The sequence below is a fragment of the Leptodactylus fuscus genome, chromosome 6 (genome assembly GCF_031893055.1).
Source record: "Leptodactylus fuscus isolate aLepFus1 chromosome 6, aLepFus1.hap2, whole genome shotgun sequence".
In the NCBI taxonomy this organism is placed as follows: Eukaryota; Metazoa; Chordata; class Amphibia; order Anura; family Leptodactylidae; genus Leptodactylus; species Leptodactylus fuscus.
In genome coordinates this window covers 103620108-103644602 of record NC_134270.1, presented here as the reverse complement: position 1 = coordinate 103644602, position 24495 = coordinate 103620108, and the positions used below count along the sequence as shown (strand labels likewise).

Here is a 24495-nt window from a genome sequence, read left to right as displayed (position 1 = left end):
TTTTTTTTTTTTTTTTTTTTTAATGCGATGGTTTATAGATGCTTCCAATGCATAGGTCTTTTAAAATCCCCTTCAGAATTTAAGTGGTCCCTAAAAGAATGGGTTTGGGAAATTTTCTTATAAATTTGGAAAATTATTTTTAGATTTGCAAACGTCCAAAATAAATTCAAAGACGATTAAATGATGATGCAAACACACAAAGTATAGATATGATAAATAATATTTGTTAACTAATTTCGGTTGTATGACAAAAAAAACAGAGCATTTCACATTTTGAAAATTGCCAATTTTTCCAACTTTCACCAAATTTACTATTTTTGCCATAAATAAATACAAAAAATAATCAACCAAAGTTTACCAGTAGCATGAAGTAGAATGTGTCACAAACAATTTACAAATCACTTGGGTAAAGCATCCCAAAGCTATTACCACATTAAGTGACATCTGCCAGTTTTGGAAAATGGGCCCTGCGGGCATTTTCAATTTTGACTCCATCTTTCAAATGCGGAGGTTGGTTAAGGCCTGATTGCTGCCTGCGTTTCGGTTGCCAGATATGTAGACATATTGACATTCAAGGTTCCCTCAATGAACACACAGCTACAGCACTCATGCAGCCCCACACTACCATGCTTGACTGTAGATAAGACACGTTTTTGTTTTTTTTTGTAAGTCTTTTTTTTATTGAATTTTAACATTATATACAATTATTTAAATGCAAACAACAATGCGTAGTATTGATTACATCATATAACTTCAAAAAGGCAAAAGAACGTATTTGAAACACATCTCGTAATCATAGAAATATTTCCCATGACTACAGGTCATGGGATCGAAGAACAGTCATGTGCTTGACCTAAAGGCCAAGCAGGTGGGCAGACAGAAGGTGTGATTAAGGCACAGTTGTAGATGTAGCTATAGTCCTGAGGGCCATATTAGAAATTGAGGTGTGGTAATACAGACATGGCCGATTTAGTCTCTCAAGAGGAAGGTGACGAAGACAAAGAAAAGAGAGATAAAGTTGAGATATGTAAGAAAGAGCATATGAAGACAAGAGTAAGTACCGAGGATGAGAGTTTATGAGGCTAAGAAGGGGGGGAGGAGGCAGAGGAGAAGAGATGAGTGTAAGCAGGAATATGAGGATTTAGGGTGTACAGGGAGCGTAGGGGAGGCAAGAAGAGGGGGGGGGAGAGGGAGGGGATGGGGGGGAGCAAGATTGGGGTTTGGGGTAGCGTCCATCCTAGATCACATATCAGAATTTAGATTAGTGCCATGGTGTGTTAACCAAGGTGACCAAATTTTTAGGAATTTGTTATGAGTGCCTCTCGACCAGCTTAGTAATTCTTCAAATCGTGCTATCTGATGGGTTTTTTCAACCCAGTGATCAATGGGGGGTGTAATGGGTTGAAGCCAATAGTGGGGAATTACAGCTTTTGCTGTTTCAACTAGGAGGGTGGTAAGATCTGATTTCTTAGGAGTAAGCTCCTGTTGGGGAAGCGACAGCAGCACAAATGAGGGTGTCAGCGTCAAGGGTTTCGAGTTTATTATTCGGAGAGTTTGTTGGACCTCTGTCCAAAAAGGTACTATCATACTGCAGGACCACCAAATGTGTGCTGGGGTGCCCTCTTCAGACTTACATCTCCAGCAAACGTCTGAAGTGGCTAAGCCTCTAGCGCAGAGCCATGTGGGGGTCCTATGCCATCTAGATAGAATTTTAAAGACACGTCTATATACTATTCACCTGGTTACCACTACACACGATTAACACAATCTGAACCAAATAATTTTATCTTGCTCTCATAAGACCACACAACATGGTTCCAGTAATCCAGGCACTTAGTCCTACTTGTGTTCAACAAACTGTCTTTCTTGCACATCATCTTTAGAAACGGCTTCCTTCTGGGATGACAGTCATGCAAACCAATTTGATCCGGTATGGTCTGAGCACTGAGCCCTTTGATTTCTGTAACAATGCTGTCAGCCCTCACACCTCTATTTTGCAAACAAACTCTAGATAGGACACGGAGCATGGACACTCAACCTCAGGTTGACCATTGGCAAGGTCAGTTCACAGTGGATCCTTGTTAAACTGCTGTAAGGTCTTGGTCGCCGTGCTACAGCTCAGTTTCAGGATGTTGGCAATCTTCTTCAGTGTTTGGGAAAATACTTTGGGAAAGTATTTTAAATACACATACTAAATACTTTCATCCCGAAGTATTTTAAATAGAAATACTGCTTCAAAAGTATTTTAAAAATACTAAAAAACTTGAAAAATGTAAACAAAAAATTTAATAAAAACAATAAATGGAACAATTGAACATAGGCTAAATGGAAAAAGAACTAAGTTTATTTTCAAAACTCGAAAAGTTATTATACATTATTTATGTTAAGTTAGCGTAATATATAGCGCAGATGGGGGAGGGTAGAATCTCGGAGGTGTGGGATAGCCTTAAGGCTATATCTGGGCACAAACAAAGGGCAGGTCATCAGATAAGAGGGGACAGGAAGTGGCTTATCGAGCTTAATCTATTCTTCAATAGAGTCGACTCCACACCAATGCTCCCTTCACCAGCATGTCAGACAACCCCCCTCTCCTCACACACCAAGACCCAACCCCCACCGACCTGCGGTCAACTGCAATCTGACTATCTGATCCTGCAGGAATCTCAGGTGTGTAGGGAAATCAAGAAGATTAAACCAGACAAGGCCGGAGGACCTGATGGTATAAGCGCAAGAGTTCTTAAATTGTGCAGTGACCAGCTAGGTGGCATTATTATGCACATGTACAATATGAGTCTAAAACTGGGAGTGGTACCTCGACTGTGGAAAACATCTTGTGTGGTACCAGTCCCAAAGAAACCCAACCCGATGGGCTACAATGACTACCGACCTGTAGCACTGACATTCCACCTGATGAAGGTCCTAGAGAGACTGGTCCTGACACACCTACGCCCCCTAGTGAGCTCTGCTCTGGACCCCCTCCAGTTTGCCTATTGGCCGGGCATTGGGGTAGATGACGCCATCATTCACCTTCTTCATAGAGCTCTTTCTCATCTAGAGAAACCCGGGAACACTGTGAGAATAATGTTCTTTGATTTCTCCAGTGCGTTCAACACCATTCAACCAGGGCTACTGAGGGAAAAGCTGAACCTTGGTGGTGTGGGCCATCACCTGTCCAACTGGATCCTAGACTACCTGACAAACTGCCCACAGTATGTGAGAGCCCAGGACTGTGTGTCTGACACTGTGATCTGTAGTACGGGGGCACCACAAAGTACAGTTCTTGCCCCATTTCTCTTCACACTGTACACTGCTGACTTTAGGCACAACTCCTCCAGCTGTTACTTACAGAAGTACTCTGATGACTCTGCTATAGTAGGCCTTATCACTGATGGCGACGATAGAGAATACAGAGACTTAAACCGGGATTTTGTTGAATGATGCCAGCAGAACCAGCTCAGGATTAATGCTGGGAAGACCAAGGAGATGGTGGTGGACTTTAGTAAACGGAGAGGTGCTCCAACCCTGGTGGAGATCCAAGGAACATGTATTGAGATAGTCAGGACCTATAAGTACCTGGGTGTGATCCTCAATAATAAACTAGACTGGGCTGATCACCTGGAGGCACTGCACAGAAAGGGCCACAGCAGACTCTACCTACTCAGGAGGCTGAGGGCCTTCGGAGTCCAGGGGACACTTCTTAGGGCCTTCTTCAACTCTGTGGTTGGTTCAGCCATCTTTTTCGGTCTGGCCTGCTGGGGGAGCAGTATATCAACCAGGGACAGAAATAGACTTCTGTCCTGGGAGCCCCTTGGACCCAGTACAGGTGGTAGGTGACAGAAGGATACTGTCTGTGCTGACCTCCATGCAGGAGAACAAATCCCACCCCATGTATGGGACCTTGATGGGACTTAGCAGCACTGTAAGTGACCGTCTGCTTCACCCCAAGTGTGAGAAGGAGCACCATCGCAGGTCCTTCCTTCCAACCATGACCAGGCTGTATAATCTACATCAAACCAAGTGTAGATCACTCCGCACAGAGAACTAATGATTATGACGATGACCATGAAGTCTTCCTTCTTTCTCTTCAGTTTTTCCTTAGATGCTATGGACTCGTAGTATATTTTCCCTTCTCAGCATATGTGTGCCTACGTCTATATTATATTACTGTGTATTATCCTGTACCTGTATTACTATGCTGCTGTAATATGCTGGAATTTCCCCAATGTAGGACTATTAAACGATTATCTTATCTTATATATATAACACAGCGTGGGCGAGATTCCCGTCAATTCTCGTGAATCTCGGGACACGTGAGAAAATTCTTTGAACGTATTTTACTTGTTTTAAAAAGGATATTTTTTTTTTATATAATTATATTTCATTTTTAATTTAAAATTGGCTTTTTATTTTCATTTTTAATAGTGTGGTAAAAAATAAATGGTCCAAAAAAGAAAAAGGCTTTTATCACTTTCAACTCACGCACCCCTAAACCGTACATCCAGTTTTAAAAATTTGCTTTGGGATTTGTAAAATAAAAACCAAACCATGATGTAATTAAATAACTTACCCTTAAGTGCTTAAGGAAGTTGGACGTTGAGTTTATTTGACCCGTAACTTGTTTGGACAGGCCTTGCAGTAAGCAGACACTTTTTGTCCTGCCCCTGCGGATTTAGTCCTGTTAATTTTAAAAACAGTTCCGTCCAAAATTGCAGGGAGATGTGGGTCTTCGAGATCTGAATCATTGTCGGTTGCATCCCCTTCACTGGTATTATGATTTTCCTCCATTTTTGAAGTAATTTTACGGAATGGATTACGCGATCGAGATGATTAAAAACTAAAAATAAATCACGCTTCACTACAAGGCGGACTTGCGTTGCTGGAATTTTCCCTCCTCTCATCGCACCTCGTACGAGATATGAGAGTGATGACATGACTCTCGCTGTTTTTTTTTTTAAGTGCGGTGAGGGAGGGGTATTTGAATTTAGACAATAATTAAAATATGGAAAAAACTTCCTAAAAGTATTTTAATTACAAAATACAAATACCTGACAAGTATTTTAAATACTATTTTAATTACTTGTATGTTAAATACTCCCGAACAATCTTCTTAGCCTAGACCATCTTTATGTAGGGCAACAATTCTTTTTTCAGATCCTCAGAGAGTTCCGTGCCAGTGTGGGGTCACTAAGGGAGCATTAAACTACGCGAGGGCCACTGAGGAAGTATAATGCTATACCTACTGTGGGGACATTACACTCACCGGCCTCTTTATTAGGTACACCATGCTAGTAACGGGTTGGACCCCCTTTTGCCTTCAGAACTGCCTCAATTCTTTGTGGCATAGATTCAACAAGGTGCTGGAAGCATTCCTCAGAGATTTTGGTCCATATTGACATGATGGCATCACACAGTTGCCGCAGATTTGTCGGCTGCACATCCATGATGCGAATCTCCCGTTCCACCACATCCCAAAGATGCTCTATTGGATTGAGATCTGGTGACTGTGGAGGCCATTGGAGTACAGTGAACTCATTGTCATGTTCAAGAAACCAGTCTGAGATGATTCCAGCTTTATGACATGGCGCATTATCCTGCTGAAAGTAGCCATCAGATGTTGGGAACATTGTGGTCATAAAGGGATGGACATGGTCAGCAACAATACTCAGGTAGGCTTTGGCGTTGCAACGATGCTCAATTGGTACCAAGGGGCCCAAAGAGTGCCAAGAAAATATTCCCCACACCATGACACCACCACCACCAGCCTGAACCGTTGATACAAGGCAGGATGGATCCATGCTTTCATGTTGTTGACGCCAAATTCTGACCCTACCATCCGAACGTTGCAGCAGAAATCGAGACTCATCAGACCAGGCAACGTTTTTCCAATCTTCAATTGTCCAATTTCGATGAGCTTGTGCAAATTGTAGCCTCAGTTTCCTGTTCTTAGCTGAAAGGAGTGGCACCTGGTGTGGTCTTCTGCTGCTGTAGCCCATCTGCCTCAAAGTTCGACGTACTGTGCGTTCAGAGATGCTCTTCTGGCTACCTTGGTTGTAACGGGTGGCTATTTGAGTCACTGTTGCCTTTCTATCAGCTCAAACCAGTCTGGCCATTCTCCTCTGACCTCTGGCATCAACAACGCATTTCCGCCCACAGAACTGCCTCTCACTGGATGTTTTTTCTTTTTCGGACCATTCTCTGTAAACCCTAGAGATGGTTGTGCGTGAAAATCCCAGTAGATCAGCAGTTTCTGAAATACTCAGACCAGCCCTTCTGGCACCAACAACCATGCCACGTTCAAAGGCACTCAAATCACCTTTCTTCCCCATACTGATGCTCGGTTTGAACTGCAGGAGATTGTCTTGACCATGTCTACATGCCTAAATGCACTGAGTTGCCGCCATGTGATTGGCTGATTAGAAATTAAGTGTTAACGAGCAGTTGGACAGGTGTACCTAATAAAGTGGCCGGTGAGTGTATACTATGCACATGAAAAACAAAGTAGTGTCAAAGGCAGTGACCAAAGCCATATGTGAACCTTTCATGGAACAGTATAGCAGGAAATCCTCTACATCTATGATTTAAAGAAAGAAGGTTTCTACACTGACACAGATGATGGGTTCTTTACTGTAAGAGCAATGAGACTATGGAACTTTCTACCAGGTGACATTGTCAAGCTAAAATCATTCAAAGAGAAGGACTTAGATGTCTCGTTGGAGCAGGACTGGTTTAAAACATTGGTGGGCTCAGTGGCCACCCCCACCACAGACATACCTCCTAACTTTCACAGGACACAAAGATGGATTAGTGTGGAGGCATGCATAATGCACTGTAGCAAATTATTGAATCGAATTTTGCCTTATCCCTGCGCATGTCCCCTTTTCCTCCACCTATTTCTACCACGTCCCTTTGTGCCCTAACACAGTAATAGTGTCCTTACCCACATAGCTCCTTTCCCACCATGCTGCTAGCTGGATTCGGCTGTAGGGTTGTCCATATCTCAATACTCAATGCGCCTCAAACTGGAATAGTCAAGGCCTGAACTGTGGAGCACGAAGCTGATAGAGTTCAATATAATGGTAGAATATGGCGCAATCATTAAAAATTGTACAGTGCTGCAGAATATGTTGGCACTATATAAATAAAATGAATTATGATTACCGTATATACTCGAGTATAAGCCGACCTGAATATAAGCCGAGGCCCCAAATTTTACCACAAAAAAATGGGAAAACTTATTTACTTGAGTATAAGTCGAGGGGGGGGGGGGGGGGGGGAAATGCAGCAGCTACTGGAAAATTTCAAAAATTAAAATGGCCAGAATTTTTGGGTGCAGTAGATGCTGGGTGCTAGGGAAGGGGAGGGGGTGTTTTGGTTGTCTTTCTGCTCCTTCCCTGAGCTTGAAGACTGGGATTTCCCCCCGCCCCCCCACTTGGAACTCAGCCTGGCTGAATATAGGATATCTGCAGTGCTCCTATTAATCCTTTCCTGACAGGATAGGAGCACTGCAGATACCCTATATTCAGTAGACCGGGAACTTTCAGACACAGGGATACCTAATGTGTATGTGTTTCACAGTAATTTTCTACTTTGAGGGCGGGTTCACACCAGCGCACGATCTCCATTATGCAGGTTTCTGTTTCCTGCCCAAGAAACTGGGCAGGAGACGGAAACCGGCAGGCAGTTTTCAAACCCATTCATGGGTCCTCTGCTCTCCGCGGCAAAACCAGGTTTTTTTTAACCGGACACAAAGTCGGACATGCAGGACTTTGTGTCCGGTAAAAAAACAAAACAAAACAAAAAACGGTTTCGCTGCAGAGAGCAGAAGACACTCACCAGCAGACTCTGCCGACAGAAAATGGAAAACTGCATAACGGAGATCAGGTGCTGGTGTGAACCCATCCTTATATGTAGTCTAGGGAAAGGAGTGATTTAGAACTTTTATTTATTTTATTTTTTTAAAGCTTTTTTTTCAGGGGACTTGAACCTGCAATCATTTGATTGCAAGTCCCATAGACGGCAATACAAGAGTATTGCCGTCTATGGGAGATTCTATACATTACTATTGCGGATGGTCATAGACCAGCCGCATTAGCAATATTGCTATGACAGGCCTGGGAGCCTTCATTAGGCTCCCGGCTGTCATCGGAACAGGTCGGCTAGTGCGACCTCACCACGCAGGAGCTGGCCTGCAACTTTAAAGGTATGGGGGCCGGCCACAAGGCTCATTTTACACTTTTTTTTTTGGGGGGAGGACATCTCCGCTGTAAATCTTACAGCGAAGATACTGGAGCTAGCGATCTCTGCTCGCAGGCAATAGCTCTAGCATTACCGCTGTAAGAGTTACAGCAGAGATGCCGGTTGCTATGGTGGCCACTCTGCAGCACAGCAGCGCCATTATAGTTACAAACCCGGCATACAGACACCGGGGCCCGCAGCATCGCCACACCCCTACTGCTACGGTCTGAAGAGCAAGGGAGCGGAGGCTGCGTTCCAGGCCTGCTAGCAGAAGTACCGTAATGACTCAAGTATAAGCCGAGGCGGACTTTTTCAGCACAAAAACTGTGCTGAAAAACTCAAGCGTATACTCGAGTATATACAGTATATTAAATTGGGATCCACTGCTACTGTCTCACTGAGAAGGAATCCTTCTGTCACAGTACCTCGTGCAAGAGCAACAATTTCCCTTTTGTTAAAGCAGCCCTGCTCTGGAGTAGAACAAAATTACAGGTTATAGCTACGAGATTTATAGTAAAGGAATTTTTCTCCCAAGAGAAGGAAAACTGGCTTGTACAGTCATGGCCATAAGTTTTGAGAATGATACAAATATTAATTGTTACAAAGTCTACTGCTTCAGTTGTTCTAATGGCAATTTGCATATACTCCAGAATGTTATAAAGAGTGATCAGCTTAACAGCAATTACTTGCAAAGTCAATATTTGTCTAGAAAATGAACTTTATCCCCCAAAACACATTTCAACATCATTGCAGCCCTGCCTTAAAAGGACCAGCTAACATCATTTCAGTGTTTGCTCCATTAACACAGGTGTGGGTGTTGATGAGGACAGGGCTGGAGCTCAATCTGTCATGATTAAGTAAGAATGACACCACTGGACACTTTAAAAGGAGGCTAGTGCTTGGCATCATTGTTTCTCTTCTGTTAACCATGGTTATCTCTAAAGAAACACGTGCAGTCATCATTGCACTGCACAAAAATGGCCTAACAGGGAAGAGTATCGCAGCTAGAAAGATTGCACCTCAGTCAACAATCTATCGCATCATCAAGAACTTCAAGTGTGGGGGTTGCTTCTCAGCCAAGGGAATTGGCTCTCTCACAGTCTTGCCTAAAAACACAGCCATGAATAAAGAATGGTACCAGAATGTCCTCCAAGATCAACTTCTCCCAACCGTCCAAGAGCAGTTTGGCGATCAACAATGCCTTTTCCAGCATAATGGAGCACCTTGCCATAAAGCAAAGGTGATAACTAAATGGCTCAGGGAACAAAACATAGAGATTTTGGGTCCATGGCCTGGAAACTCCCCATATCTTAATCCCATTGAGAACTTGTGGTCAATCATCAAGAGACGGGTGGACACAGCCACACTTAATCATACTGTTGAGGCGTTCCAGGCTATATGGTCATCTTGGGACGCATACTGTATTTTGAATGGTCTCTGACTCCTTCCCTTCCTCCCCCACCCCCTCATTTCTACTCTCAAGTTTTTGTGCTGTGTATACACTTCCAGTCTATTTGACGTTATATGCATTGCTTCACATTCATGTTTTTTAGGTTCTCAACTCTTGTGTTGTATTGTATTTTACAAAAATCCTTTCAATAAAAATTACAGTTTAATAAAGAGACGGGTGGACAAACAAAAACCTACAAATTCTGACAAAATGCAAGCATTGATTGTGCAAGAATGGACTGCTATCAGTCAGGATTTGGTCCAGAAGTTGCTTGAGAGCATGCCAGGGAGAATTGCAGAGGTCCTGAAGAAGAAGGGTCAACACTGCAAATATTGACTTGCTGCATTAACTCATTCTGTCAGTATAAGCTTTTGTTACTCATAATATGATTGCAATTCTATTTCTGTATGTGATAAAAACATCTGACAAACACACAGAAAAACCAGAGGGCAGCAGATCATGTAAAAATAGAAGATTTGTGGCATTCTCAAAACTTTTGGCCATGACTGTAGATCATGAGATTTTTTATCTTTAACCCTCTTCCGACATACACCATAATAGTACGGCAAAAAGCTGAGTCTTTAAAGATGGCAGTGCTCTAAAATATATAAAACTTAGGGGGCATTCACACGGAGTAACGCCGGGCATGTATCATAGCCGTACACGCCGGCGTTACGGCAGACTGCCGAACACTTCCCATTCACTTCAATGGGAGCGCTCGTAAACGCCGCTGTTATGAGCGCTCCTATTGAAGTGAATGGGAAGTGTTCGGCAGTCTGCCGTAACGCCGGCGTGTACGGCTGTGATACATGCCCGGCGTTACTCCGTGTGAATGCCCCCTTACAGGTGCCAGAATGTTTTTTTTCACCTTCTTCCCTTCAAATTCCCCTCTAAACAGAAAAAGTTAAGAGAAATTGCAGGGTTTGGAAGCCAGGAAGTGAAAAAAAAAATAAAAAACTGTCTCCGACAGGAAGGGGTTACACAACCTTGCAAGACGATAATCTGAGCAAAAAAAAACCAAAAAAAAACAAAACAAAACAAACCCCAAACAAACCAAAACGCTACTCAGTATCAAAACTACAATTTTGCTTCCGAGTTACCAGACAAGAGCCAAAAACAGGTACAGCGTCACCTAGTGTCTAGAATCGTATATTGCGGAGTATAAAAGCTCAGCGCTAACTGAAGACCAACGCCACCTAGCGTCCAAAGTCAAATAATTCACGCATGCGCTATAGTATCTCCGGCCGGCCATATTTGAAGTCTTCACATGAGCGCGCAAAACCCCCTCCTTTTCTCCCCGGAGACGTGAACGAGCGCGGCCTTCTCACTTTACCCCCGCCCGCATCCCCGAAACCGCCCAATAACCGGCGGAAACCCCGGGGCAGCAAGCGGCGCCGAAGCCCTGGATCATCGGAGAGCAGGTAAGTGCCGCCTACGACATGGGGAGTCCACACCCCTCCCCCTCATCACGCACCGGGTCCCTGCGGAGCGTCAGGACGTGACGGCGGGCCGTGCTCACGGCGGCGCCGGGGGGAGGAGGAGGCTGCGTACGAGGCCGCGTTATAAGCGTCAGCTTCCGCACAGGAGCCCGGGGAGTGGGGTTTGGCCGTCGCCATGGCAACATGTGCGCTATCTAAGGGGCGCCCTAAAATTTGTGGGGTGACTGGGCGGTGTACCCCATAAGCCAGCCCCCTTACTCAGGGGAATGCGCTAGATCTGTGTTTCAATGGCAGCCTCTTCTCACAACTCTTTCTAGCTTGCTTCAAGGAAATCGTAACCTCCTTATTGTTGGTTTCTGAGACTTGTGGTTCATCCATAGACACACTACTGAAAAGTCCAGCCTGTTTAGTTATAAGCCATTGTGGTAATATATATATATATATATATATATATATATATATATATATATATATATATATTTCTCAGATGTGCCCCCATATTTACTGCATATTGTAGGGACATTGCATCTATTGCAGTCCAGGCCCTTGTTCAGGTGGCCATAATGTGACGTCTTTTATAGGATATCCTATAGGTTCCTAACATACTTCTAGTCAATATTTTCCTTCCACATCTTTAATCTATTAGTACAGTAGTTTCTTAAGAAACAAAAATCTTAGTCCATTTTGACATAGTAGGGTTAAAAAAAAGTCCATCAAGTTCAATCAGTGGATGGGACATTCTATACATTTCCTTAAGTATCAATCCTATTTTACTGTAAGAAGACATCGAATTTTTTTTTTTTTTTTGAAGCTGTGACTTCATAGATTCCCAGTCCTTCCCAGACAAAGGGAATGCCTCCTTGTTTTTTGATGGTATTTTGCATGGAACGTTTCCCCATATTTTTTATGGGCTATTTATATATTTATACAGGTTTATCATATCTCTCCATAAACCTCTCTTCTCCAGACTAAACCGTCAGGTTTTTGGAAATCACAGCAAGTTAATTATACGGAAACGCTGGCGGTTTGTCTATAGGTATAATTGAGGCAGAAAGTCTGCAAAGAAAAACTGCAGGTTTTCTGTGAAAAGTACTGCCGAAAAATCTTCAATGGGTTTCTGCTGTGTTTCTTCCCGCAGTGATTTTTGGCTGTGGCAGTCTACGTGGGTCCTTAGCTTACTCTCTTCTCATAACTGAGGCCCTCTTGTGACCTTTCCTAATTCTAGGACATCCTTTCTATGTACTGGTGCCCAGAACTGAACTGTATAGTCCAAACAGGCTGTAGCAAGTGGTAATATGACATCCTTGTTTCGTGAGTCCATACATGTTACCCTTCGTTCACATCTGCGTTCTGTATTCCGTTCGGGGAGTCCACATGGGTGCAGTAAAAGCACACACACCCCATAGACTATAATGGGGTCAGTGTGCTTGCTGTGCGCTGCCTGCACAAATCGTGCGGACAGGAAAGTAGATTGTAAACTACTTTCCTGTACGCATGATCCCTGCGGAGATCTGGTGGCAAGCACTATATAGCAGCATTATAATCTATGGGGTCCGTGTGCTTTCACTGGAACGCTGCTTGCTGTTGCGTTCGATATTCCGTTTGGGGGAAGTCCTCATGCAGACTTCCCGGACGGAATACCAATGCAGATGTGAATGAGGCCTCAATATCCTGCTTGCCTTAGAAGCAGCTGATTGACATTGCATGCTGTAATCTAACCTATGAGCTACAACTACACCCAGGTCCTTCTCCACCAGTGACTCTCCCAACTTCACTTCCCCTAGGACTTACGTCATATGCAGATTTTTACCCAGGGCACGGACACCATGTGAATTCCGTGCGGAGTCGTGCCAGAACCTGAGCCATTTTGCCCCATGTGAATGCCCCCTTACTATGTGAGCGGGTGGCATTGGGAGCAGTTTTTGATGTAGCCAATGTACTCCCTACAGCTTGAAAATGTATTTTTCACCTGCTATGTGTTCATGTCTGGGAAAAATAATGCTGACTACGCCCCTTGATAAATTCCTTGAGGGGTGCAGTTTTCAAAATGGGTCACTTACTAGGGAAATCCACTTTCCTGGTGCCTTAGAGGTTCTGCAAAGTCATTACATGACATCCAGATACTAATCCTTTAAATTTGCACACCAAAAGCCACATAGCGCTCCATCCCTTCTGGGCCCTTCTGTGTGTCCAAACTGCAGATTATGCCCACATATATGACACTGGTGTACCCAGGATAACGTACCTATGTGGGTATAAACTGCTATTTGGGCACAGAAGGGAAGGAGGGCCATGTGGTTTTTGGAGCACAATATTTGGTTTTCAGCCGCAATGTCTTTTTTTTTTTTTTTTTTTGTAGAGCCCTGAAATGCCAGTAGAGGAATTCCCTGAGAAGTAACTAAATTTTGGAAACTTCATCCTTGATGGAATTTACCCAGGGGTACCGTGAGCATATTTAACCCCCGATTGTGGCTAGAATTTATTCTCCAGAAATGTATACGCAGCTGATGATGAAAGGAGAAAATGGCAATTTTTCCAGGAATATGTAATTTTTGGTTCACAATATATTGTGCCAAACTTGTGTCCGAGATGAATGCTCCAAAAATTGTTGTGCCTGGGAAATGGTGGATCTCTGGAAAAATTGCAATTTTCACTTTTCATTATCACCTGCACATTCATTTCTGGAAATTAAATGAATGCAACACTCAAGGGTTAAAAATGCTCAATACACCACCAGATAAATCCTTTGAGGGGTGCACTTTCCAAAGTGGGGTCACATGTTTGCGGATTCCACTTTACTAGCTCTGCTGCGGTTTGTTGACCCAAAATCAGGAGTGGATTGAGAAGAAGGGAGAAGTATAAGTACTTTTTATATATAAAAAAGTTCAAAAAAAGCAGACACTGTCACTCACCATATAGTGGAAACCAAAGGGTGCACGACCTTCCAAATCTCTGGACTCCAAAGAGAAAAGCTTTCATGTGAAGGTAACAAATTGTTGAGGTCCGCAATACTTTGGTCCAACTAAAATTCAACTTTTAATAAATCTTCTTAAAAATCCATAATTTTTAATTTTAATTTTTTTTAATTTATGGATTTTTAAGAAGATTTATTAAAAGTTGAATTTTAGTTGGACCAAAGTATTGCGGACCTCAACAATTTGTTACCTTCACATGAATACTTTTTATATATATTTCCCATTCTTTTTATAGCCATTCATGGCTTCGGCACAAAAACCGCAGTAAAATCTGCAACAAAGAAAGCTGCGTTTCCGCAACATGGGGCTTCTCTAATATATAAGGAAATTTTTTTGTAAATCTGAAAAATTGCAGTTAGGCCCCGTTCCCACGGAGTAATGCGCCGCTCATTATGACGCGTAAACACGTGTCAGAGTGAGCACTTCAAAACAGATCCCATAGACTTTAATGGGTGCCGTCTTACGCACACTACACATTGAAATGAAAGGGAGGCTTTTAAACCCATTGATTTCAATGTGTAGTGCGCGTAAGACCGGCACACATTGAAGTCTATGGGATTCTGTTTTACAGCAGTCACTTTGACACGTGTTTAAAGAGGACCTTGCACCACTTTTGGGCACATGCAGTGTTATATACTGCTGGAAAGCTGACAGTGCGCTGAATTCAGCGCACTGTCGGCTTTCCCGATCTGTGCCCGGTGTACAGAGCTTACGGTGCCGGTACCGTAGTGCTCTATGGTCAGAAGGGCGTTTCTGACCATTAGCCAGAGACGTCCTTCTGCCTCGCGGCGCCTATCGCGCTGTGCTGTGGAGCCGGGAGGAACGCCCCCTCCCTCTGCTCACACAGCTCGTCCATAGACGAGCATTATCAGGAGCGGGAGGGGGGAGTTCCTCCCTGCTCCACAGCACAGCGTGATTGGCGCCGCGAGGCAGAAGGACGTCTCTGGCTAATGGTCAGAAACGCCCTTCTGACCATAGAGCACTACGGTACCGGCACCGTAAGCTCTGTACACCGGGCACAGATCGGGAAAGCCGACAGTTCGCTGAATTCAACGCACTGTCAGCTTTCCAGCAGTATATAACACTGCATGTGCCCAAAAGTGGTGAAAGGTCCTCTTTAAATGTCTGAATGACAGGAGCGTAATTCCATGGGAAACCAGCCTTCTTTTCCTATATTTGTTTTATAAATAAATGCTAAAATCTTGATTAGTGTTTTTACCACTAACATAATGTTCAATGTGTCACAAAAAAACAATCTCAAAATCGCTTGTGTAAGTTAAAGCATCTCAAAGCCATTGCCATAAAAAAGTGACACGTCCGTTTTGAAAAATGAGGCCGTTTCCTTAAGGTACTTTTAGGCTCTGCCCCCAAGGGGTTAATAAATAAGTAAAATAACAGCGGACCCAGCACTAAACCCTGTGGTACATCACTTCTAACAGAGGACCAGTCTGAGCTGCAGTCATTGACCACAACTTTTTAGTTCAGTGAAATGTTTCTGGCATTCAGTTAAATGAGTTTTCCAGGCTAAATAATTGATTACATGTCCTTTGGATAAGTTAGCAATGAAAGAAACAGCAGGGATCTGACACTTGGGGTCCCTGGTCAAACAGCTACGTTTGGGTGAGTACTGCAGCCTCCGTACATACAGTATGTATTGTGGTTATGCTCAGGCCAGTCACTCGCACCAGACTGAGCTGCCATCCGGACATGTGACTGATGAATGTGCCTCTTCAAACAGCTGATCTTTAGTTACTGACCCAAGCAGATCTTCAGTTAATAACGTATGCTAATTAATGTCATTAATCATCCAGGAGATAGGTTGGTAGTAGTATATAGAAGTAGTAATACATACAGTATCACTGCAGCATTATCTCATTATCATGTCTATCGGGCTCTGTTCACATTTGCGTTTGGGGATTCCATACCCCTCTCTGCATGGAAAATTCGGAGAGAAAAGTCCTGCAAGCAGCACTTTTCTCTCCGTATTTTTCGAGCGGAAACCACACGGACCCCATTATAGTCTATGGGGTCTGTGGTTTTCCTAAGGTAACTGCCTTTATATGTGGATTAATTTTCTGTTCGGGGGTCCCCAAGTGGATCCACCGAACGCAAACCCATATGCAGATGTGAATCAAGCCTAAATGTATATACAATGTTAGGGCAGGTTCACATCTGCGCCCGGTCTCTGCTTTGTGGGCTTCCGTCTTCTTCCGACAGGAGACGGAAACCCTGCATCCAGTGTCCACCGGTGATGGCCCGTGAGTGTCGTCTGGTCTCTGCAACGAAACCGGTTTTTTTACCGAACGCAAACTCCTACATGTCCAACTTTGTGTCCGTTAAAATAAACCAAACGGTTTTGCTGTGGAGACCAGGAGACGCTCACGGGCGGACACTTTGCAAACCCATTCAAATGAATCGGTTTGAAAACTGACTGCCGGTTTCTGTCTCCTGTCCAGTTTCTCGGGCAGAAGATGGAAACCTGAAGGAGGAGACCAGGACGCAGATGCGAACCCGTCCTTACTACAGCATCATCTCATCAATTTGTCTGTGGAGAAGAAAATCTTAAATTCTTCTTGCATCTCTTCAGTTTAGTTACTACTTGACGATTTATTTGTTACCAATTAACTTTATTAACGTCAAGAAACCATTAGAGCCAGGCCGATAAATAAATACACACAGTGAGGCAGTTAATAAAGATGTTTTTTCCATTAGTCCTATTTAGTTTTGCTATATAGTTTTCCTGTGTGCTAAACAAACACAAACCCAGTTGTTGACTCAATGCTGGGGATCACTTGATGTGTCACATGACTATCACCATGCCCAGGATGTATTATATCCCACTATCTACTATGCAGAAGTGAGTCTGCATTGATATACAAAATTCGGCTTGCATACATTTACTAGATCAGAAAATTGTATGATATCTTATTCTGTAGGCAAATAAATTAAAAACTAATTTAAAAAAAATGTCATTCCCTGTAGTCCCCTTGAGGACTTCTTTCTGCTCTCTGCATCTTTCTTTGATTATTTTGCTTGTTTCTGTTTGTGTTTCCCCGTCTGTCTTCTTGCCTACGTTCAGGTTTACGTGCCTCTCTCCCATGTTGAGTACTCCCCCTTCCTGCCCCACATCTCGCCCCTTAATGTCAAGGGGTTTAACACTCCCGAAAAATGCTCCCAGGTCCTTTACGATGCACACAAGCGTAGAGTACACATTCTCTGTCTGCAGGAAACGCATTTCCTTGTGGCACATATCCCCAATATTAAGAACCACTATTTCCTCCTCTGAGTACATAGCAGTAATGCTCAGGGTAAGACCAAGGGAGTGGCTATCTTAAAAATCTGCTAGTCAAGCACCTAGACTCCCTGGTAGACCCGGATGCCAGATTCCTCTTTCTTAATTGCGAGATCTATGGTACACTGTACACTATAGCTAACGTATACTCCCCTAACTCTAATCAGGTTCCCTTCCTTGTGTCCACTTTCCAAGCCCTCCAAGCTTTCGCCAGAGGTCGCCTCATTTTATGTGGCGACTTCAACCTTGCCTTAAACCCCCTTCTCGATACATGCGCTGGTAAATCCCAAACGCAGATGTGAACCAGGCATTAGTGCAAGGGTTATACAGTTTTTACTATACCAAGGATAGGCCACCAATATTCGATCTGTGGGGGTAAGACACCCATATCTCCCACAAATCAGCTGTATAAAGACCATGGCACTCTCTGTAATGTTTAGATGGTGCAAGCTGTGCTGTTCTCTGTACAAATTCTAGCAGTGTGTGTATATAATGTAGTGCTACCTCATAGACTTTAATGAGCCTGTGCTGCAGAAAACAACAGCTGCTACAGTATGTAAGGCGAGTGACCAGTGTCTTCATGGTTTGTAAACGTTACTAAGAGCCATGCCTTTTTGGTACAGATGATCTGTGGAGGTCAACCATAAGCTGCGCATTAATTTCTGTAAAATAAATTAATACAACGCTCAAAGATAAAAAAAATGCTTGCCTTGCCCCTTGATAAATTCCTTCAGGGGTGTATTTTACAAAATGGAGTCGCTTCTTGGAGAAATCCACTTTAGTGGCACTGTCAGGGCTCTGAAAATGTGACTTGGCATCCAGTCCCTTTAAAGGGGCTCTATCATTGGAAAAAGTCATTTTTAACTAAGCACATATTTGCATAGCCTTTAGAAAGGCTATTCCACACCTACCTTTTGTATGTAAATTACCTCAGTAGTTTTTGAATTCATATGCTAATTAGCATCCATCGAGCACTCCGGAAGTCTCAGTGAGCACTGTTTGCTATGTGCACAGCACAGGCTGCTGCTGACTCCTCCTCTCCCTGCTCTCTCACACACACAGCAGAGTGTGTTCACTGAGACTTTTGGTTCTTGCTGGAGGCTAATTTGCATATGAATAAAAACGGGCTCATTGAAAAAACTACTGTGGCGATTAACATACAAAAGGTACATGTCCAATAGCCTTTCTAAAGGCTATACAAGTATGTGCTTAGTTAAAAATTACTTTTCCCAATGATAGAGCCCCTTTAAATATACAATCCAATAAACATGGCTAAACAGCAGGTTATGCCCGCATATACAACTTTTTTGGATCTGGGATAAAAGGCTTAAAATGAAAAAACAAATATAAACATAATCATGCGTTCCGATGCCTCTCCGTGTGCGCCGATCTTGCAGCTCCTCCGGTGGAAGTACCTTCGCACATGTGATTACTGAGGCCAGTTAGTGGAGATGTCTTTACCTGTGATTCCCTTTAAACATGTCACTGTTTACTGCCTGAAGAGAAGCTGTGTTCACACAGAGTTGTTTAGCTCAGGAATTTGGTCAGGAAACTGACTCAAATTCCTCCTCCAAAAAACGCCTCACCATACAGTCCTATGGTGTGGCGTTTTTAGGAGGAGGAATTTGAGTCAGATTCCTGACCAAATTCCTGAGCTAAACAACTCTGTGTGAACACAGAAGGGTCAATGTACCCAGAGTTTTTTGTGAGGATTTTGATGCTGAATCCGTCTCAAAATCAGCCTCCAAAAAAGCCTCAAAAAGTTCAATAGAACTCTATTGGGAGACTTTTTTTGGAGGCTGATTTTGAGACGGATTCCGCGTCAAAATCCTGGCCAAAAAACTACGTGAATGGACCCTAAAGTTCCTGCTACTAGGTGTCTACCTTTTAGCTAATTTGTTATCCACTCCCTTTATCTAAGGAAGATTCATCCATAGGTACGTCACGCTTAAAGGGGTTTTCTCAACTTACAAGGTTATTTTTAACAACCATGTAGATAAACCATCTGCACTGTACCTCTGATTTCACCCGCCTCCTATGTTATCTCTCTTTCAAGATCTGCACCCCAATAGCATCATTACATTCTCCGTTTTCAGTGGCCAGAGTGGGCAGTCTTTACTATGCTTTACTATACCTATATAGTACATATATATACAATAACAGATCTCATTCATGCACTGCACATGCTCCTTCTGTAAGGATGACACATGGATGGTTATGTAACCCTGATCTAGTAACCTGCCTTGAGAAAGTGAAAGAAACAAACTGGGCACGTTCGTCCTGAATGAAGATGGGACTACAGGTCGTATCCATTGACAACAGCGCTCAAACAGTGGTAGGGATAGGGGGATTTCATTGGGCTTTTCCTAGTGACACTTTTGCTAATTGTTTTCAATTGGTGGCAATGATATTTTGTAACTTACTTTTATATGAAACTAGCTTTTACCCGCGACTTCGTCTGCGGTGATTTGAGAATTGGTCGGACACAGACGTGTGAAACTGTAAAAGTGTGTATGTAGTAATACAGACAATTTGTTTTTATTTTTGTAGGCTTTTTATTTTTTTACTTTCAGCTGTTATATGGTATAGTAGACATGTACATACTGGACCTTTTTTATGCTCTCCGCTTCAAAACCTTTTTTTTTTTTTTTAAACCAGACACAGAGTCGGACATGCAGTATTCTGTGTCTGATTTTCAAAAAAAGGGTGTTGCGGCGGAGAGCATAAAACACTCACCGCCATTCATGGCCGGACCCGGTCTGATAGGTTTCCGGCTTCTGCATGCAGAAGATGGAAACCTAATATGGAGTGCTGAACGGTAGTGTGGACCCAGCGTCAGCCACACTTAGGGGCGAACTGTGTGACAACAGAAGATGGAACCGCATGAACGGATAGCAGACGGTGGTGTGAACTGAGTGTATGGGAGCCTTGACACGGAGTGAACGTGTGTGTATTTGTGCAAAATACACGTGTAAAAATAAGACTCCTATTGACTTCAACGACATTTTACAGGCGTGTAAAAAATATCATTGAAGTGAATGGGAGTCTTATTTTGACATGTGTATTTTTACATGTGTATTTTGGCAAAATACACGCGTGTTTACGCCGTGTGAAGGCTCCCTAAGGTTTTTTTTTTGCAACCACAATATGGCGGGTCCAGATTAACAGTAGATATAGCATTCTCGGGAATGTGTATTGGTTAGATGAGCTTTTATTGAAATGATAGTCCAAAGTGTGAACCAAAATGGTGGTTTGTTACGTGTGAGTGTGACGTTGAGGGAGTAGGGCAAATAGTTTATTAGTAGACGGGGCATTTTTGGGTGGAATGGTAACTAATATGTATATGCATCACAGTAGTTTGGAGTTTTATATGTGTTGTTGGATGATTTTTTTTATATTTTTATTGTTTTCTTTTTTGTTACTTTTTTCTTCGTTCCACTGAGGGGTGTGAACCTACAATCATTTGATTGCAAGTCTCCATAGACGGCAATCCAAGTGTATTGCTGTCTATGAGAGATTGTGTGCCTTACTATCGCGGCTGGGCTATGGACAGGATAGTAGGATTGTAAACACAGGCGTGGGAGCATTCAGTATGGAACAGGTCGGCTCCTGTGAGGTCAGCAGGCAGGAGCCGGTCTGCAACGTTGAAGGTAAGGGAAAGGGGTGTTGGAGGGGGGGTCAAGTGTTAATGCCTGCAATCCATCCCAGTCCATTTTAATTGCAGGCAGGAGCAACAGGGCTCTGTGTGTAGTGGAAAGCTATATGTAAATGTGAGTGAGTAGAGTGAGGGCTACTCCTGAGGCGACAGTAAGGAGTGTGCAGGCAGGTTGTGACAGGAAATGCAAGGCAGTGTGTGTGAGTCTATAGCTGGGGCTAGGAGTCCTGCTTTTGTGAGTCTACTGCTAGGAAGCCATGTTGTTTAGTGGCACCAAAAGTAGCCTAATTTCACACAAATCCGTCAAGGCGTTTTAGCGTGATTGAGGAACAAACATCCAAACTCGCAAACATCCAAACACACAAACTTTCACATTTATAATATTAGTAGGATATGACAATTGTTACTGTAAGAATACCCCTTTAAAAGGGAAGGGTCGGTTTTCCCTTGACACAGTGAATGGGGGGAGGTCTGTTTTCCTTACAGTTTGTACCTCTGCAAACTGCTATCTCTGTCTGTACAATACAGGTACTGAGAGCATTCTGGAACTTCTGCAATGTACAGAGAGTTTACTATTTCTATATACTTCAGGTTTTTTGTGCTGATGGGGCAGACAGCAAGCAGATTTCCTTATTGTGCTCAGACTTTAATTTTCCATGGATCTTTTTACCTGCATCATGTCCTGTATTTGCAGTCCACTACCACTCGATCTCCTAAATGATGTTCACTTGTGGGTTTTTTTTCCAGATATTTGTTTGCTATTTTATTGAATTACATGTACATAAACAAGCAGTAGTAGTGGTAATGGATAGGGACGGGATCAGACTACTCCTTGTACACATCCACAGCCTGAGAGAGAAATGTGAAATGTGCTGCAGCCATAATAGTGGTAATAGTTTTGTGCTGCTAATAGCACACTATGTAGGTAGGCTTATACAGAGAACAAATTGCCTAGTAGTCCCTGCACTTATTTTAACTTTTAATGAAATCTCAGGTTACCTTTAGGCTAATGCCCCACGTGGTGAGGCGCAGCATAAAAGTAATGCAGAAGAGACATTATACACTTTTTTTTTTTTTATTGCTTAATTTAATTTTTTTTTTCTACTCCACCCCGAAAACCAAAAAGGATTATAAGTACACCCAAATAGTTCTATTGAAAAGTACAAATTGTTTAGCTAAAAACAACCCATTGATAGAAAAATAAAAAAAAAATTGAGGCCCTTGGAGGAGAGGAAATAAAGAGCAAAAATAAATGCGCCATTCTGAAGGCAAAAGTAGGTTACATCCTTAAGGGGTTACAAAACACAGGTTGTCCAGCATAAACAAAGCTTCAGTAGGCTTCTTCAACAGAACAGTAAGTAAGAGTTGGCACTCCACTTGGATTGTTGATACAGTGCCTACAAGTAGTATTCAACCCCCTGCAGATTTAGCAGGTTTGATAAGATGCAAATAAGTTAGAGCCTTCAAACAAGAGCAGGATTTATTAACAGATGCCTAAATCTTACAAACCAAAAAGTTATGTTGCTCAGTTAAATTTTAATAAATTTTAAACATAAAAGTGTGGGTAATTATTATTCAACCCCTAGGTTTAATATTTTGTGGAATAACCCTTGTTTGCAATTACAGCTAATAATCGTCTTTTATAAGACCTGATCAGGCCGGCACAGGTCTCTGGAGTTATCTTGGCCCACTCCTCCATGCAGATCTTCTCCAAGTTATCTAGGTTCTTTGGGTGTCTCATGTGGACTTTAATCTTGAGCTCCTTCCACAAGTTTTCAATTGGGTTAAGGTCAGGAGACTGACTAGGCCACTGCAACACCTTGATTTTTTCCCTCTTGAACCAGGCCTTGGTTTTCTTGGCTGTGTCCTTTGGGTCGTTGTCTTGTTGGAAGATGAAATGACGACCCATCTTAAGATCCTTGTTGGAGGAGCGGAGGTTCTTGGCCAAAATCTCCAGGTAGGCCGTGCTATCCATCTTCCCATGGATGCGGACCAGATGGCCAGGCCCCTTGGCTGAGAAGCAGCCCCACAGCATGATGCTGCCACCACCATGCTTGACTGTAGGGATGGTATTCTTGGGGTCGTATGCAGTGCCATCCAGTCTCCAAACGTCACGAGTGTGGTTGGCACCAAAGATCTCGATCTTGGTCTCATCAGACCAGAGAACCTTGAACCAGTCTGTCTCAGAGTCCTCCAAGTGATCATGAGCAAACTGTAGACGAGCCTTGACATGACGCTTTGAAAGTAAAGGTACCTTACGGGCTCGTCTGGAACGGAGACCATTGCGGTGAAGTACGTTACTTATGGTATTGACTGAAACCAATGTCCCCACTGCCATGAGATCTTCCCGGAGCTCCTTCCTTGTTGTCCTTGGGTTAGCCTTGACTCTTCGGACAAGCCTGGCCTCGGCACGGGAGGAAACTTTCAAAGGCTGTCCAGGCCATGGAAGGCTAACAGTAGTTCCATAAGCCTTCCACTTCCGGATGATGCTCCCAACAGTGGAGACAGGTAGGCCCAACTCCTTGGAAAGGGTTTTGTACCCCTTGCCAGCCTTGTGACCCTCCACCATCTTGTCTCTGATGGCCTTGGAATGCTCCTTTGTCTTTCCCATGTTGACCATGTATGAGTGCTGTTCACAAGTTTGGGGAGGGTCTTAAATAGTCAGAAAAGGCTGGAAAAAAAGATAATTAATCCAAACATGTGAAGCTCATTGTTCTTTGTGCCTGAACTACTTCTTAATACTTTAGGGGAACCAAACAGAATTCTGGTGGTTTGAGGGGTTGAATAATAAATGACCCTCTGAATAAACTTTTCACAATTTAAAAAAAAAATAAACAAAGAAATAACATTCTTTTTTGCTGCAGTGCATTTCACACTTCCAGGCTGATCTACAGTCCAAATGTCACAATGCCAAGTTAATTCCGAACGTGTAAACCTGCTAAATCTGCAGGGGGTTGAATACTACTTGTAGGCACTGTATGTATTCTGACAGACAGGTGGGAAAGCTGTAGGACTTGCACTTTGACATGTAATATCTGAGACTTGGTGCAGAGTAATTCAACAAGATCTGTGTTGTGATTGGCTTATCTCGTCTTCAGTTCCGTAAGGGTCCTTCAGACATGGCCACCCCAGATGTCAGCGTGCATGTAGAAGAAGTGGTGGTGGTGACCACACCTGATCATATTATGGATGGGAGTGGTGTGGAAGAGGTGAAAGCTGTTCTTGTCACTACCAACAGGTAAGAATCCCAATTCTGTATTTCCATCTAGAACAGTAAACTATAGATACAGCAGAGGAGCAGGTAGAACGCTTTATAGCAAATAAAATACTCTTGATGAAATCTCTGTTTTATGAATACGGCTCCTATGTGGACCTGTGTGTTATCTGGTCGCATAGCCACGTGTTTCTACTCTTACCCTTTTTGATAACCAACTTAACATTGAAGAAGG

The 24495-nt window shown here is 43.1% G+C and overlaps 1 protein-coding gene across 2 annotated transcripts in view; it reads left to right on the top strand.

Moving 5' to 3' along the window:
- Positions 1-10972: 10972 nt before the first annotated feature.
- Positions 10973-24495, top strand: part of GMEB2 (glucocorticoid modulatory element binding protein 2) — a 31895-nt gene continuing 18372 nt past the window's right edge. For both annotated transcript variants that reach the window (XM_075276925.1, XM_075276924.1), the window contains exons 1-2: positions 10973-11106; positions 24145-24284. In XM_075276925.1, the coding sequence (XP_075133026.1) occupies positions 24166-24284 (119 nt within the window). In that variant the 5' untranslated portion in view covers positions 10973-11106; positions 24145-24165. The remainder of the gene's footprint in view (positions 11107-24144; positions 24285-24495) is intronic.